This window comes from Pundamilia nyererei, unplaced genomic scaffold (assembly GCF_000239375.1).
Source record: "Pundamilia nyererei isolate P.nyererei 1_Seehausen unplaced genomic scaffold, PunNye1.0 scaffold00048, whole genome shotgun sequence".
Lineage (NCBI taxonomy): Eukaryota > Metazoa > Chordata > Actinopteri > Cichliformes > Cichlidae > Pundamilia > Pundamilia nyererei.
The window spans coordinates 2,715,642-2,730,638 of record NW_005187449.1 but is presented as its reverse complement, the minus strand read 5'-3'; the positions used below and the strand labels follow the sequence as shown (position 1 = coordinate 2,730,638).

Sequence of the window (14,997 nt, the reverse complement as noted above, 5' to 3'; positions counted from 1 at the left end):
ACACACACACACACACACACACACACACACACACACACACACACACACAGAATTCAGCTGTTTGTTGTGTGGGTATCCAGGTTTCAGTTCAGGGGTGTGGCTCGTACACCTGAAGTCCGTCACTGTGCTTCGGTTTGCCTCGTGGCTACACAAACCATGACTTTACACCCCGTTAGAGAGTTTGTGTGTGTAAACGTTTTATGGAACCATGCTGATGCCTTCCTGTAGATTCTGGGCTGAACTGCACTGCAGACTCATCTCTGTGTGAATCAGCCCGGGGTTTGTTAACCAGATGGATGGTGCACTGTGTGTGATCGCTGTGCGTGCACACAGCTGCTGTCTCGACCCATGTTAAAAATGATTGTCTTTAACTAAAATGAGACACTTTGAAGCGCACACGGCTTCCTCCTCCATCAGCAGGAAATACAGACGCTGTGTCTGCAGGATAAACACCTCACAGTCGTCCTAAACCGGCAGCAGAAAGGCTTTTCACACTCTGCTCACTCTCACACAATCACAGGTGTGTTGGAGTAAAAACCTCCACCTGTGCTGACAGGCACGCAGACATTCCTCAAATCATCTCTAATCCACAGCTCTGTGTGTGTGTGTGTACAATTGTAGTGCAACAGGCCCAGTGAGCAGACTCAGCGCTGCACTATCAGCGCAGGATGAAGTGGCCTCAGAGTTCCTTCTCTGCGAGGATTACCTCAGCAGATTGTGCTGTTTGTGTGGAGGCGGAGTGCGGCGTGCAGCACAGAGCGATGAGATCAGCGCGGATTTTACCCTTTGCTGAAATTCTCTCTTTTGAACGTGGACCTCATTTTGGAACGTGGAACCTTGTCATGTTCTAGAAATTGACGGTTTTATTAAAAATCACCAACGTTTCAAATAATAAGTAATCTCTGTGAGCCACGTGCTCAGGTTGTAGGGCATCGCAGCCCCACCCACCTGCTGTTAAAACCTTCTGTCTGTGAGGGGCAGCCAATCAGAAGACAGCTGGCATAAAGGTGGAGGAGCCCAAACTGCTTGCTTCAGAGTGACTGCAGTAATGCAGCATCACATAAATAAAGATTACTGTAAATTGTAAATCATGCAGAGCTACTCTAGTAGAAGAATATAGAGCTGAAAGCATGTGGAATGGTGCACGGTAAGAAATCTGAGTAACTAATTATAATTATGTTTATAATTTAGTTCATTAATTGAACAAAACTCAAAAGTTGCAACTTGTCTGTTCTGTTTTATGCCTTTAATTTGAAAATCTCCGGGTTATAGTTTGTTGGTCAGACACGGCCGACATGACATGAGCTGGAAACGTTAATAAACATTAAAACATAACTAAATAAAATTCCACCTATTGATATGGCTCCCACAATTACTCTACACTTATTGTACGTTATCTGAAACATGCACAGGCTGTGCTCAGAGCGTCTGCTGCAGCGGAGAGAGAAAGCCTGAATATTAAGCAGTATTCCAGCGTGGACGGTCGGGCCTGTCGAGTTACCAGGAGACCATAAACATCGTGTTGTACTCTGCATATATTTGAGTAATCCGTTTCCACCTCATGTTTGAGTCACAGCCCTGCGCAGCATCAGCAGAACAATGGCCCATTTCACAGCAGCAGAATGGCGGGGAGCCTCTGTCCAGCCGCCAAGGCCAGAAGCACTCAGTGTTTCCAAAGAGCGGCACCAGTGTGACACGCATGTACGCATGTACGCATGAACAAGAGAGCAGCAAGCCACACAGACAGCGGGTCCTCCAGCAGACTGACAAAGGAAGGCTTTGTGTCATCGCGCTGTACAACACAACCCAACACAGTTAGACTGCAGACACACACACACACACACACAACCAGTGCTGGAGCCCCCTTGTGGTGAGTGAAGGTGCAGTTTGTTTCTGCATAGGAATCATTTTTCATTAATTTGTATTTTGTTCAGTTTATTCTTCTCACCCTGAAAACTACATGTAAGCATCAACAGCTCTCTGCAGCCCAGTAAAGGACAGCAGCTACCAGTGTCACTGCAACACATAAATAGTAGTTTGTTTTAAAATGAAAAACACTCAGAATTAAACAAAACATCTGAATTTGATAAATTACATTAAATTATATTTAATTCCATCTTTAAACCAGCAGTGTAGACTTCAGCTGCACAGATATCAGCACACAGGAGGACTTTAACTGATCTCAGTGACCTGCATTCATCTCACAGGAAATAAATCATCCACATCAGCTACCAGACATTTTAAACCAGGCATCGCAAGTTAAACCTTCGATGCCCCTCCGGTCTGCAAAAAGCTGCAAAAGCCTGAAAGCACGCCAGCTGGGACACATCCTCTGAGGAGACGATGGCTTCAAGTGTTAAAACCTGTCAGGCTTTTGTTTCCTGCGATTATAGGGTCTCTGACGAGCTTCCCTCTCTGCTGGCACTCCCAAAAGTAAGTAGGGTCCAAAAAATGCTTTTAGCTCCGGCGTTTGTTTTTCAGAGGTGATAAGCTTCAGTGGAAGGGCTGCTGCTGCCAGCTCACGCAGAGGAAAAAGTTTGTGAGAAAGGATGTGCACTGAAGGTGTTAGACGAAACACTGAACGCTGAACAAATGCAGTGAAAAAGCAAGAAGCTGCATTTCCAGAAAGTTCAGCTCGTGACTGGCAGCAGTGCAGCTTTCTGACTTCTATGTCTCTGAGGACTCTGATATCGGTCTAATTTGCCTCTCTGTGTGTGGAAGTGAGCTGGATGCACGGACTGTGGTCAGAGAGCATCTTCGGGATGGAACAGTGAGCCTCTCGGCCATCGGTGCCTGACGGGATGGTTTACTGCTGATTTGTTATGACAGTGCATTCATTGGGTTGCACAGCACATAACTGAGCACGTCAACACCAGTCAGTACGATGTGAGCCACATCAGGTAGACCTGTGATGTGCTGCCCAAGTTTTCTGCAGAGGCTTCTACAGCAGAGATTTCACGTGTACAGACACTAAACTCTGCTCTGTCAACACAGCAGTTTCCCCAATTTCCTCGTTTATCTCTTGGCGTGACAGTGACTGTTGTAAGAAAATATATTTAGCAGTGAATAATTAACCCTCCTGTAATGGTGCTGGCAGGACGCCGCCACCGCCTCGATGCAATTTTTGACATTCTGTGCCAATGTGAATGTGGGCCAGAGCAGTCTCTGTGTCATATGAATGACAAGGACTTCATTATGGAGAATAGCTGAGTCGCTCTCTCTGTGTGTGTGTGTGTGTGTGTGTGTGTGTGTGTGTGTGTGTGTGTGTGTGTGTGTGTGTGTGTGTGTGTGTGTAGGTTCAGGGTGACCAGAAGACAATCGAGGCCCACAGAGTGAACACACTGCCACAGATATTCTGGAGGTTCATTCCAGCACAACATGCTGTAAAGCGTGACTGCAACAGCGAACACAGAAACCGAGCACGACGGGAACAGATCATTAAGAATAAGAAACTCTGTCATATCTGTTCTGCTGTTCTCACAGCATTTCTTTGGTTTTGGTATTAAAAGCAGCTCGGCGTAACCTCCATTGTTGTTCCCATTTCTTCATTCAACCTTATGAAAAATGCCAAAGATAACATAGTTTGACAGCATAAAATTTAATTTTTGCACCAACAAGCTGAAAACTTGGCACACCACAGTGTGCAGTAAATCACTGCATATGAAAAATGCCACCCATTACCCATTTTCCTGCAAAATGTAAAGAAGGGTGTAGCTCAAGACTTACTGTATAACACCCTCAGTTTTATCTAAATGTGAGACAAGAAAATTACAACATCCAGGATTTTATTCTTTAGAGACAAGGCTGCAGTTTAACTGGCTTCACAGATAGACCATCTGCATAGCAATGAGCTTTTGAACAATACTGCCTCAAGGAAGCATGTATAATGTAAATGCAGTTGATCCCAGCACTCCATGACTAACTTCTATGTGTGGAGAAGAAGCCACATTTACATGCACAAATAATGTTACCAAGCAGTAGAGTTGGCTAGCTAGCTTTAACTTGGCTGCGTGGATGAATCCGGTGATGGTTTGGTAACGTTAGCTGACGAAGTGATGCGAATACGGTCACATCGCTTTATCAGATCAGCACTGGAATGATTTAGCTGACCTTATCCACTCAGGACAATATAGTGACAGCGTGTAATTCACAGAGGTAAGCTTGAATCAGGTTACATCAGCCAGGAGAATCACACCTCACAATGAATTCTGTCTCGGATGTCAACGGTAATTTTCCTCAGAACTTTCCATTTCGCCAGATGGCTTCATTTGTTAAAACTTTAGGGAAAGCTGGTGGGAGCCAGAACCAGTCACACACTGTTCTATGCGAACTTAGTTGGAAAGTAAGACCAAGTTATAAATCTCTAGTGAGGTCATGTCTTGTACTACAGTAAGGGTCATTAAGAAAATCTAGACCACTGTCACCACACTAGTATCATTCCCTTCATGCTGAAGAGATAATCATCACGTTCAGCTGCAAACTCTGAAATCGTGTAATTATAGCCAGCATGTGGACGCAGCGACGGTTGAACTGGCACAGTCTGCCACTGTGCCCACTTCCCAGGCAGTCCAAACTAATTACATGGTAGGTCTTATTCTTTCTAAATGTTTTAAAGCTCGGCGGGGAGAGGATGGAGGATTGAGTGTGAGACGTAATGGTCCCAGTTTCCATCAGGTTACTCAGCAAAGTCCTGTTTATCAGAATCCAATCATTCTGAGGAAGCCAAATAATCACAGCCAATCAGTGCAGTAATGAATAAAACAGTGAATTAAAAAAAATTTAAGTAAAAAAAAAAAAAAAAAGCTGCATGCATGTTTGGATATTACATACAAATAAAAGGAGGAGTGTGTTCCCCTCCCGCAGACAGAAGGATGGTACCCGTGTTCACCCTCTCCTCGTTTATAACGTCGACAGTCCAATCAGTGTGAAACGGCATTTGTAACGCAGCCAAGTGCTGTCGGCCGGGGGAGCTGCAGGTGAATTACGTGGCTTCATTACAGCTAAACAAATCATGGCGTTGACTCAAACCTCCATTGATTGGTCTGTTCTGGGGTGGAGGTGAGGTGAAATATTGCCTGGCATTAGCTGGCTAATTTAGATGGACCTGCTGATGTGGAGCTGAGGCTGAATGATGGTAAACGCTCTAGCAGTCAGACAAAAAGGATGGAAATAAATCTCTGCGAGCCCTGGCCTCATCAGACCCACATGATGGACGGCTTCCCTGATGAGTTATTTGTGAAGTTCTGCATGTTCAGATGTTTGCTCGCTGAAAATATACTCTGCACTGCCAGTCATAACGCCTCAAAGCACCTCGAAGAAGCACACCTTTACTTGGTACAATTAATTGAATAACACAGACACGCACACACACACACGCACACACACACACACACTCTTTTTGTTGGAGACAACTGTCAGATTTCCAATTTATTGTAACATTTATTCCTTCCCCTGGAATGCCAGATTTGCAACCATCTGTTAGCCAATTAGCAGCAGTTTTCAATTTGTTTCAGTGATTGAGAAAAAGAACCTGTCAGAGAAAAGAAGAAGCAGCATTATCACCTTAGTGTGAGCGGAGGTGGGGAGTAAATTGTGTTTACTTCAGGGATGCACGCTTATAAAAGTCTAATTAAAAGTCTGATTTTGTCACTTGTTAACAGGAATGACTGATACGAGGACCAAAATGCAACTTGAAGCCATCAATCTGGCATATAAGAGCTGCAGTTCCTCTAATGGCCACTTGATGCTTCAAAAGTGAGGCAGTCTCCATAGACATGTTCATATTTCCATACTTTGTTTTCAGCCTGATACAAAATGGTTTTGGTCTTTAAAGCTGCATGACAACAATACACACAGGTTACCGTTTTAATGCAGAAAATTATGGATGCAACCACTTCGATGGGGGTGCCTTTTAGAGTACATGAAATCATTTTTTCTCATATGTCTTTTATCAGCTCTGTGTTTGTGTGATGCACTGAGTGTTTTTCCCCACCTGGCCAACTGGTCCAACAGTCAGTCTCAAACCAGCTGCCCTGTTAATGCTAAAGCAGTATTTCTACCTCAGTATCGTCCCTATAGATAGGGCTGTGCGATATGACCAAAATCTCATATCCCGATATAAGAATTCTATCGTCCGATAACGATATAAATCACAAAAATTTAACATTTTCTGTAAATTCTGTGAATCTCGGGCAGCTTGTCTTGCGGGAAGTGTTTCCAGCTGCGCGTCATGTAGCTGGAGTCGAGTGTTTAACTGATGCATGAAACGATACATTTTTAGACATAAGTTGTAAAGGGCACCGTTCTTTGTGAGTATTTATTACACGGCGTGCTGCAGGGAAAAGCCTGTTCTAACGTTTGAGTCGAAGGTTTATTGGCGGCTCTTTTTTACTTCTCATCCGTAAACAATCTGCTTTTTCACGTGATTCAGTTTATTTTGAAAAGTCTCAACAGGATCTTGAGCTTTATTGTGAAAGGTTTATGTGGAACATAAACAAGCAGACACGCGATGGTGTTACCGTCGTTGTTGCTAACCACAACGCATAAAAACAGGTGCTTGTCTGTCCGTAGTGTGATTATATAAAATATAAGAGAAAGAGAGAACTTTAAAAAATTAATATAGCGACTACAGTGACCATCAAAACGATGAAAAAATATTGCCGTAAAGAGTTTATTTTGTGACACCACGAAACAAACGATAGCGTAAAATGAAACGATAGATGTTTTTATATCGTCATCCGATATATATCGTTATATCGAACAGCCCTACCTGTAGAGGGAGTTGAAGTAAAATCAGTTCAGCTCACAGTAAATCTGAGTCAGAGACAACGGGCATGCTGCTGGCCCAAAGAACAAGAGCCAGGCCGAAGACTGAAACACGAGCAACGGGCTGTAAATGTGGGTTTCTTCACAAAGTTTTGCCTTCAGCAGATTCTGACGGTAACAGATGAGAGTCTCATTCACAGTCTGCAGTGCAGTAAAGGTGATGAAATCCTGCGTTATCGAGTCGCAGCTTTAGTCTTTTTCACCACCTGCTGCTCATCTCTGGAATTTTTCTCGCTCTTTTCCAGTGTTTTCCACTTGGCTGGTGTTGCTGTGTTTTCCTGCAGGAATGAATAGAGTCCTGGAAGACTCTTGTGCCAGTCCTTTTATTAAATTCAACTGTTTTTCACTCCTCTTACTGGCGGTTTGGCAGAGTTTGCAGCGCACTTTTGTTGAGGTCACTTAACCAAGCATCTCCAACCAGTTCACATTTCTCATGTATGGGTTTCTCATCACTGAAGCCAATAACCAATACAATAGAGTCATTTTTAAACTTTAGAACTGGTAGCCATATTTGTTGGGTGGAAATGTCTCTATGTCCATTTCTCTGTGACTCAGATGACTTTTCTGGCCCAGTTGCTAGTTTCAGGTCACACTGACTTTTAAAAAAAGGATCAAGAAGGATGATTGTCCATGACAGGTTTTTGGTGTACAGTTTCAGTCAGATCCATCCATTTCAAAATACCAGCATAGTGACAGCTAACATGCCCATCTCAAGGTATCAAAGCCTTCATAATGTCACTAATCAAAGAGTGACATCAGGGTAAAACCTGCAAGCATGCCTGGTAGGAACTGTACACTGATTCTGAATGATCTGATTCAGTGCAGTCCACCAGTTTAATTGTAGACCTCGCAGACCCCTATAAAGGCCGACAAGTGTTGTTGTTTTTTTGGGTTTTTTTTCTTTACATATTTCAAAGCTTCCTTCTGGCATTTCCTTTTTTCCTGCTACCAAAAACATGCACCCAACTCCAGACATGGCCGACATCTGTTATTCCAGCTCTAGTGTTATTGCTCCCATAATCAGTATACATGAGCATTAACCTATTTCTATTCTTTTAAGCCTTGCTTCACTCATCACGTCACATCTTATTCTTAAAAACATCTTCTTGCTAATATGGTGACGAAACACACTCATAGTCCACTGCTCCCCATCCCTTAAACACACATACGTTCCCTGTTAAAGTTAGTGTACGACCTGCCCCTCCCTCTCTCTCTCTCCCTCTGAGGCCCAGACACATGGTGCTGCTGACCTCCAGTGGTCTGACTGGGTCACTGGTCCAGCACACATCCACACTGACGGGGCCACCTTTCACACCACAAACACACACTGAGTGCAGGCAGCTTGGGCTATTCACCTTCACCCTCCTCGGACTTGTCCGTCATGTTTATCTCTCCGCATCAACTTGAGTGATAAAAGGCTGCTGTTGCTGCTTTCAGATACAGTTAAACTGCTTATCTGCTCCGTCAGTCATGTTCCCAACATAAGCAGTATAAAATCCATTAAGCACTTGACCAGAGGACACACACAACACTGACAGGTAACTGAGCTCCAAATACAGACTCACACCTGAACTGCAGACCACACCCACAGCTGTACCTGCTGATAAACAACCACGAGAAAACAACAAACATATTGCATGATTAATATCAGAATTAATATCAGAATCAGAATCAGAGAGACTTTATTTATCCCAAATAAAGTCTCTCTGTAACTATTTTCAATTAAAAAAAATGTTTTTTGTTTTCTCAAACTATGGATCTGACATCTTACTACCCTTTAATGGTTGTCTGCTGAAACCAGACTTAGCCCATATTTTAGGTCCTGTGGGGTATCCAGAGGACATGCAGGGCCAAAGCTGGTGTCTCACAGTCCAAATTCCCCCAAGAGATCATCTGGTAGAACATTCATCTAGTGTTCACAGGGTTTTGTTTTTAGGCTGTTTGCACTGCACAGAGCAGCTCGCAGCAAAGAGACCAAGGAGGCAAAAAAAACCAAAGAAAAAAAAAAGAATAAAACAGACTGGAGAGGTGAGTCAATTTAATCGTCTAATATGAGCAGCAGCAGAGTGTTTTTCACGTGCCATGGACAGAAGCGGCGCTCGGCAAATTAATAACCAGAAACAGCACAAAGAGCGCCGCCACCCCCAAGGAACGATAATGACCGTCCCTGGGAGGTATGGTCTAGTAGTCTAGTAAAAGGGTCAGTGTTTGGACCCGCCGGGGGAGATTCAGAGTGACAGAATAAAAATAGCAGCAGCGCTGAAGTATTTCACTTTCACAAAAAGATGACAGGTGGGTGAAAAATCAGCCAAATTTAAAAGAGGAAAATCTGGTTTGATGATGGCGGCGGATCGCCTGCCATCATTTTGAGCTCAGCCACACACGCCATCGTGTACATCCACAGGCTGGTAAAGGTGAGCAAACACAGGTTCAACACAGAGCAAAGCATGCCTTGAAAACAGTGATGACCATGACCGTCCCATTTCCCGTTCTGCCTGTTTGAAGCAAAACGAGCTTTTTAAAGCTGCAGCCACATTATGAAGATGTGGCCTAACAGCTGTTTCCCAGAAGCTTCACCTCAGCTGTCACAGGAAGCACACGTCTGTCCGTCTGCCTGTCAGTCAGTGGGCTCCTGGTTTTGATCTGACTCTCTTTTCCTGCGTTGATATACCTCTTCGTGTGCATCTCACTTACATCAGCTCAACTGGGTCAGACTCAGTCCCTGCTGTGCCCTCTGCATCACCAATCAGTCCTTTTACACACTCTGCCCTACTTAACAGGAAACAAGGCTGAGGACTGGGCACCTTTCTACCAAAACGTTATCTTTCAATAGAGCATTTGAAATAATTTACGTGGACCGTTGATGACTGTGATGTGATATTCTGACCAACACTGACCCAAAAAGGTGGATCAGACATCAGAGACAGTGGGACGATGCCTGTTAGCAAAGGATCAGCAGTCTGGAGGTGCGTCAAGACAACAGTTTTCTGTGTGTGTCCAAACTGTGAGTGAGTAACAACAACACTTTGGTTTCTCTCTCTCTCTCTCGTCTCTTCACCGATGCTGGTTTTGCTCGATCAGCGCAGATCAGCACCTTGAGCACACCTGAGAGCGGCCTCTGGTTGCCAGTACATCACAGGCCTAACACAGAGACACAGAAAACCTCACATTCACGCCTACCTCCAGTTTAGAATCCTCCAGTTGGTGCTGTGGCATGAAAACCAAAGTACCAAAGAGAACCCAAGCAAGTACAGGGAGAACGTACAAACGGCACACAGAAAGAACCCAGCAGGACGGGTTTTTGTGGTTTATGTTGTACGATTTTCAACATCTGTGATAGTGAAGGAGAGAAATGAATACCATAAACAATTATAAATTACTGTTAATACTTCATCGCACCTGCTTTTAATGTGCACAAAGTTAGTTGTACAAATCTGTGAAATGGCTGATTTCAAAGTGAATATAAATCTAATAAATCGAAGCATACATCGTTCAGACTGATAAAAACATGTCAGCACAACACTTTACATAATAAGGAAAATAACATATATAACTTACAAGACTAGCTCTTATTACTTGGTGGTTTCCTATTAAATGAAAAAAAACAAACAGAATTTTGTGGAACAGCTTATCTGTTCTCAGAGTAAATATTGAACAAAAGTGTAGATGTCATACGATCCCTGAAACTTAAGCATCATATTGGTTTAAATCACCAGGAAAAATATGGAAGTTTTATGCAGTCACTTGACCAAACAACAAACCAAAAACCTGCAGTTTTTCTCTTTCATGACCATTAATAACCCCCAGGGCACTTTTACTTTGGTGTGGAATGAAAGACCGGGAGGCACTGGTGTTTGAGTAACATACTGTAGATGCTACTGTTACTGCCCGCTCATTAATCCAGGAAATCCCAGAGAGTAGACTATGTTCAGTCACAAGGATGAACAATGAAACGTTCCATCTGCTGAAAATGAACAGAATCAACGTTTTGGGAATATTGGCTGGATGTTTTGCATCTCACCAGAAAGTCGTCAGCCTAAATACATCTAAACACTCAGCTATGACACAGAAGCCAGTATCTCCCAGACACCAGGATTTGACGTAAATACGGTCAAATCACTGTCCATCAAATCAAGGTTTCAAAGGTTTTAAGGCATCTCATTAATTCAGAAGAAAAAAAAGAAAAAGAAAACAGGCCAATTTTCATATTCTACTTGAGATCGGAGATACAAGCATTTTCTTGGAATTTCTGTCCTTGATTACAATACTTTAAACAAGCTTTCTATTTTTTGTTTTTTCTCTCTCCCATAATTTATTTGTGTTTTGGCCTCATCCCTCTCCACTCACCCCCACCAATCAGTTCCAGTTCTGCTGGTGATATTTTCCTGTAAAATCTGAGTTCTTCTACACCACTATTGCCAAATGCTGCTTATAAAGGTTCATAAAATTAGGGGATTAAAAATAGTAATAATAATATTGTAGGTTCTTAATCTTGCCGTCTCAAGTGTCCTGACAAAATTGATGTTGTGGATTGGTGAGGTATACTGAATATATAACTTCTCATCACGCGGCTGCATTATACTTCTGTAGAAAATACTGCCACTGTGTAAGGAAAGTGGGTTTCAGCAGGTATGCACTGGTGTGAAACATAGTGACAGACTGGTAAAAAACTCATGAGTCATGTGGAGGTGAAGTATGCAGGCAGTGGGGTGGAGCCCATTGTTCACAGCTGACTGTGAAGGCTCATGACTCTGTGACACACAGCAGGACAAAGAAGAAGAAAAAAAACTAGCTGAGGACTTCACGTCAGACTTTGAAGCAGCCCTGGAATGTTCTGGCCGGTACTTCCTGTCTGCTAACTCCAGACCTCACTGGCAGCTAGCCAGGTACGGTTACCTGGACAGTTTCTGGGTTGTTCCAAACTTCAGCTAAATTTAGCAGGATGAAAGCAGAGCAGGTTTACAGCCTCACAGAACGGAATCTGGAGGACTTTCTTTATCTGAGTCAGTGAGGGGAACAGTTTATGAATTTCCCAAATGGTCCCTGTTACTAAGGGAACGTTAGGAGGCTAATGAAGTTGGAGGTGTCAGAGCTAACGCTGTGAGACGTTCAAAGAGCGGAGTGATTTAACGCCGCAGTTCGGCGACTCCTTGAACATCTCACACAATCTGTAAGGACTTTTACTTTAAACTTCCCCTCTGGATAAAACGCTTGGGTCCTAAGCTCAGGCGGCTGCCAGCTCTCAGGTAAACAAAGATGTCATGCTAACAACAGTAGCTGCTAACGCCAATCAGAACACACACTTACAGTAATAAGTCACCACCGGGTCCCGTTTCTCGTGTTCCTGCGCGGTCCGCAGGTGGTGCTGGATGATTCTGAACTGAACCGGCAGAGCCATGGTGGAGTTAAAACCGATCCAGCGAGCTCGAACAAATCACCAGAATGGACTGTTGTTGTTAGCAAGAGTTCCTCCGTACTTCCGCGTGTTTGTCCAATAGGAGCGGCCGCTCAGACGGGACGATGACGTCACCATCTCGCTGACGTATTGGGTGAGGGTTTGAATCTCAAGGTGAGGCTCATTAAACCAAAGAACTACAGGTGAAACTATGATATAATACATATTCTATGAGCCTGAATAAAAATATATTATTGGTGGAAGATGTCAAAGATTTTTGGACAACAATAAACTGAAGAAAACTAGCAATATAATATCCAAAAGTTGATTCTGTTCATCTGGACGTAGCGTTTTGTGGGAGAAACTTTTCGTCACTCATCCAAGTGACCTCTTCAGTCTCCAAAACTGAAGACGTCACTTGGATGAGTGACGATATATACATATATATATATATATAAAATCAGTTGGGATCATATTTTCTTTTAAGAAATGTGACACCAGACAGTGGCCACTGGAAGAAAGTCATGGCAAACGTGTGTTTAAAAACAAGCTTTAGTTACTTGGCACAATTTGTGTGTGTGCATGTGTGTTAGACAGATTCAAAATAATAAATTCCATGTTTAAATTATTTTTAATATTCCAATATTGTCCCAAAAGTCAATCAAAACAAATGAATGTTAAAAAAGAATCAGCATAGTATTACACCTAGGATATTTGGACTGAGGTCAAGTTAAAGCCACAAACTGAGTCTGAATTCAGGCGATTGAGCCAAAGCATATTTGCAACAAAGCAAATGAAGTCTGATAATAAACAGTGTAAATCAAAGGGAACAATGATGTATTTCCAGGAAATTGGGTGGGCTTGGAGCAGAGAAGTCCGTTGCAGTGAGGGGAGTTTATGGGCCGTGGTAAAAACGAGAGCTTGGATCTGTTTGGTTCTTGTGGTCAAATGATCCTTTGACCTGGGAGGCTCAACAAAGAAACAGCATGACAGCTTCTCCGGGTTTCTCCCAAAGCCTGCCATGTGTTGACCTTATTGAGGCATGTCTGCTGGGTACCAGGTTTTCTTTGGTCCATATGCTGTTGTATGATTACATTTGGTGTGTTAAGCTTCATGCTGCCCAGTTCCCACCGAACCTTGAGCTGGACTGAAGTCCATGAGGTTTGGAATGCTAATGTGGTCAGGGCTTTGGGTAATGAGGTCGTGAGAATCTGTTGGCTGACTGGTCGACTCTGGTCCAAGCCCACCCACTCCCTTGATGACTCAGTTTTGCACTTTTTGGCTCCGGTTATACTGTATTTTATTGGGGTTTTTTTATTCATGGGAACTGAGGAGCTTAGCTGCAAGGCTGCTGCACACAAACAGACTTTGAATCCAAATGTAGCTTGGATTTGGTTGAGGCGGTAGTAATTGATGAGCAAAGCTGTATTTATTATCTGCAGCCTCCCTGGATGCACTAAATATATTCTGAACAGTCGGCATGCAGACTAGCAGGTAAAATTCTGGACACAAATCATGAACTTTTTGACTCTAGTGAGGCCGTAGTTTACAAAAGAACATCATGTTTCGAGTAAGACGGTAACAATTCAGTTTGTAAACTCATAAGAAAATGTTTGGTGGGGTTACAAATCAAACCATCAGTGGGTTAATTTATTTTGGACCAACGTGGACAGAAAAAAACTGCATGGTGAGGATCACCTTATTTGATTTGTCAAGTAAATTAAATGTGATGCAGCCACTGCTGCTGAAAGAGAAGGATGTCAGCGATCCACTTTCTTGTGGATCACTGACTACCCGGCAGGCCAGTGTGTGAGACTCTCTGATTTGGAGATGTACAGTACGGTACAGGAGCTTCACAGGGGCACTGGAGTGTCTCCACTCTGATTCACCTTCTGCACCTCTGACTTTCAGTATCAACCTGGGTCATCACACCTGCAGTGGTTGGATGCATTAGTGATGGGCAGGAAGTGAGGTACAGAGCACTAGACTTTATGGTGTGGTGAAGATTTCGAATCATCTGCTTCTGAATATCAATAAGACCAGAAAGACGGGGAGCAGCTTCAGAGGGACCCTGTGTCTGTCCTGTGATAGGATACTGGTGTGGTGGAATACAAGTACCTGGTAGTACATATTAACAAGGAGGTAATGAGCAGGTTCTGTTTCCTGAGAAAGCTGAGATCCTTTGATGTGTGCAGCAAAATTATGATTTTCTATCAGTCAGCTGTGGCGACTGCAGTGTACTTCAATCTGGTCTGCTGGGGGAGCGCCGTTGGAGCGCCGTTGGAGCTGTCGACATCAATAGAATGAATAAACTGATCAGGAAAGGTGGCTTTGAGATTGGCTGGACACTTCTGAAGATGTGGTCTGGATAAATTAATTGAACAAACTGACCACCCTCTGCATTACGCACTGGATAGCCAGCAGTCCTTCTCTAACAGACTGACTCAGCTCACTGCCACAAGGACAGATTCAAGAAATCTTTTATACCACATGCTATCACCATTACCATATAATAGCTGGTCAGTCACCTCTGACTCTGAGTTCGATAAGCATAAAAACAATGAATCAATGGAAAATAATCTTACAATAATGATCGTAGGGTATGCATGTGTATATGTCTGAATGTACCTCATCACCTCAACGGGTGGACCAACGTGAACCAAAACTATCCATCATAATATATACAGGGAGTGCAGAATTATTAGGCAAATGAGTATTTTGTCCACATCATCCTCTTCATGCATGTTGTCTTACTCCAAGCTGTATAGGCTCGAAAG

General features: G+C 43.3%; 1 protein-coding gene across 2 annotated transcripts in view; it reads right to left on the bottom strand.

Annotated features, from left to right (window-relative positions):
• vta1 (vesicle (multivesicular body) trafficking 1) overlaps positions 1–12,326 on the bottom strand; it is a 56,592-nt gene extending 44,266 nt beyond the window's left edge. For both annotated transcript variants that reach the window (XM_005732774.1, XM_005732775.1), the window contains exon 1: positions 12,133–12,326. In XM_005732774.1, the coding sequence (XP_005732831.1) occupies positions 12,133–12,223 (91 nt within the window). In that variant the 5' untranslated portion in view covers positions 12,224–12,326. The remainder of the gene's footprint in view (positions 1–12,132) is intronic.
• Between the last annotated feature and the right edge of the window lie 2,671 nt (positions 12,327–14,997).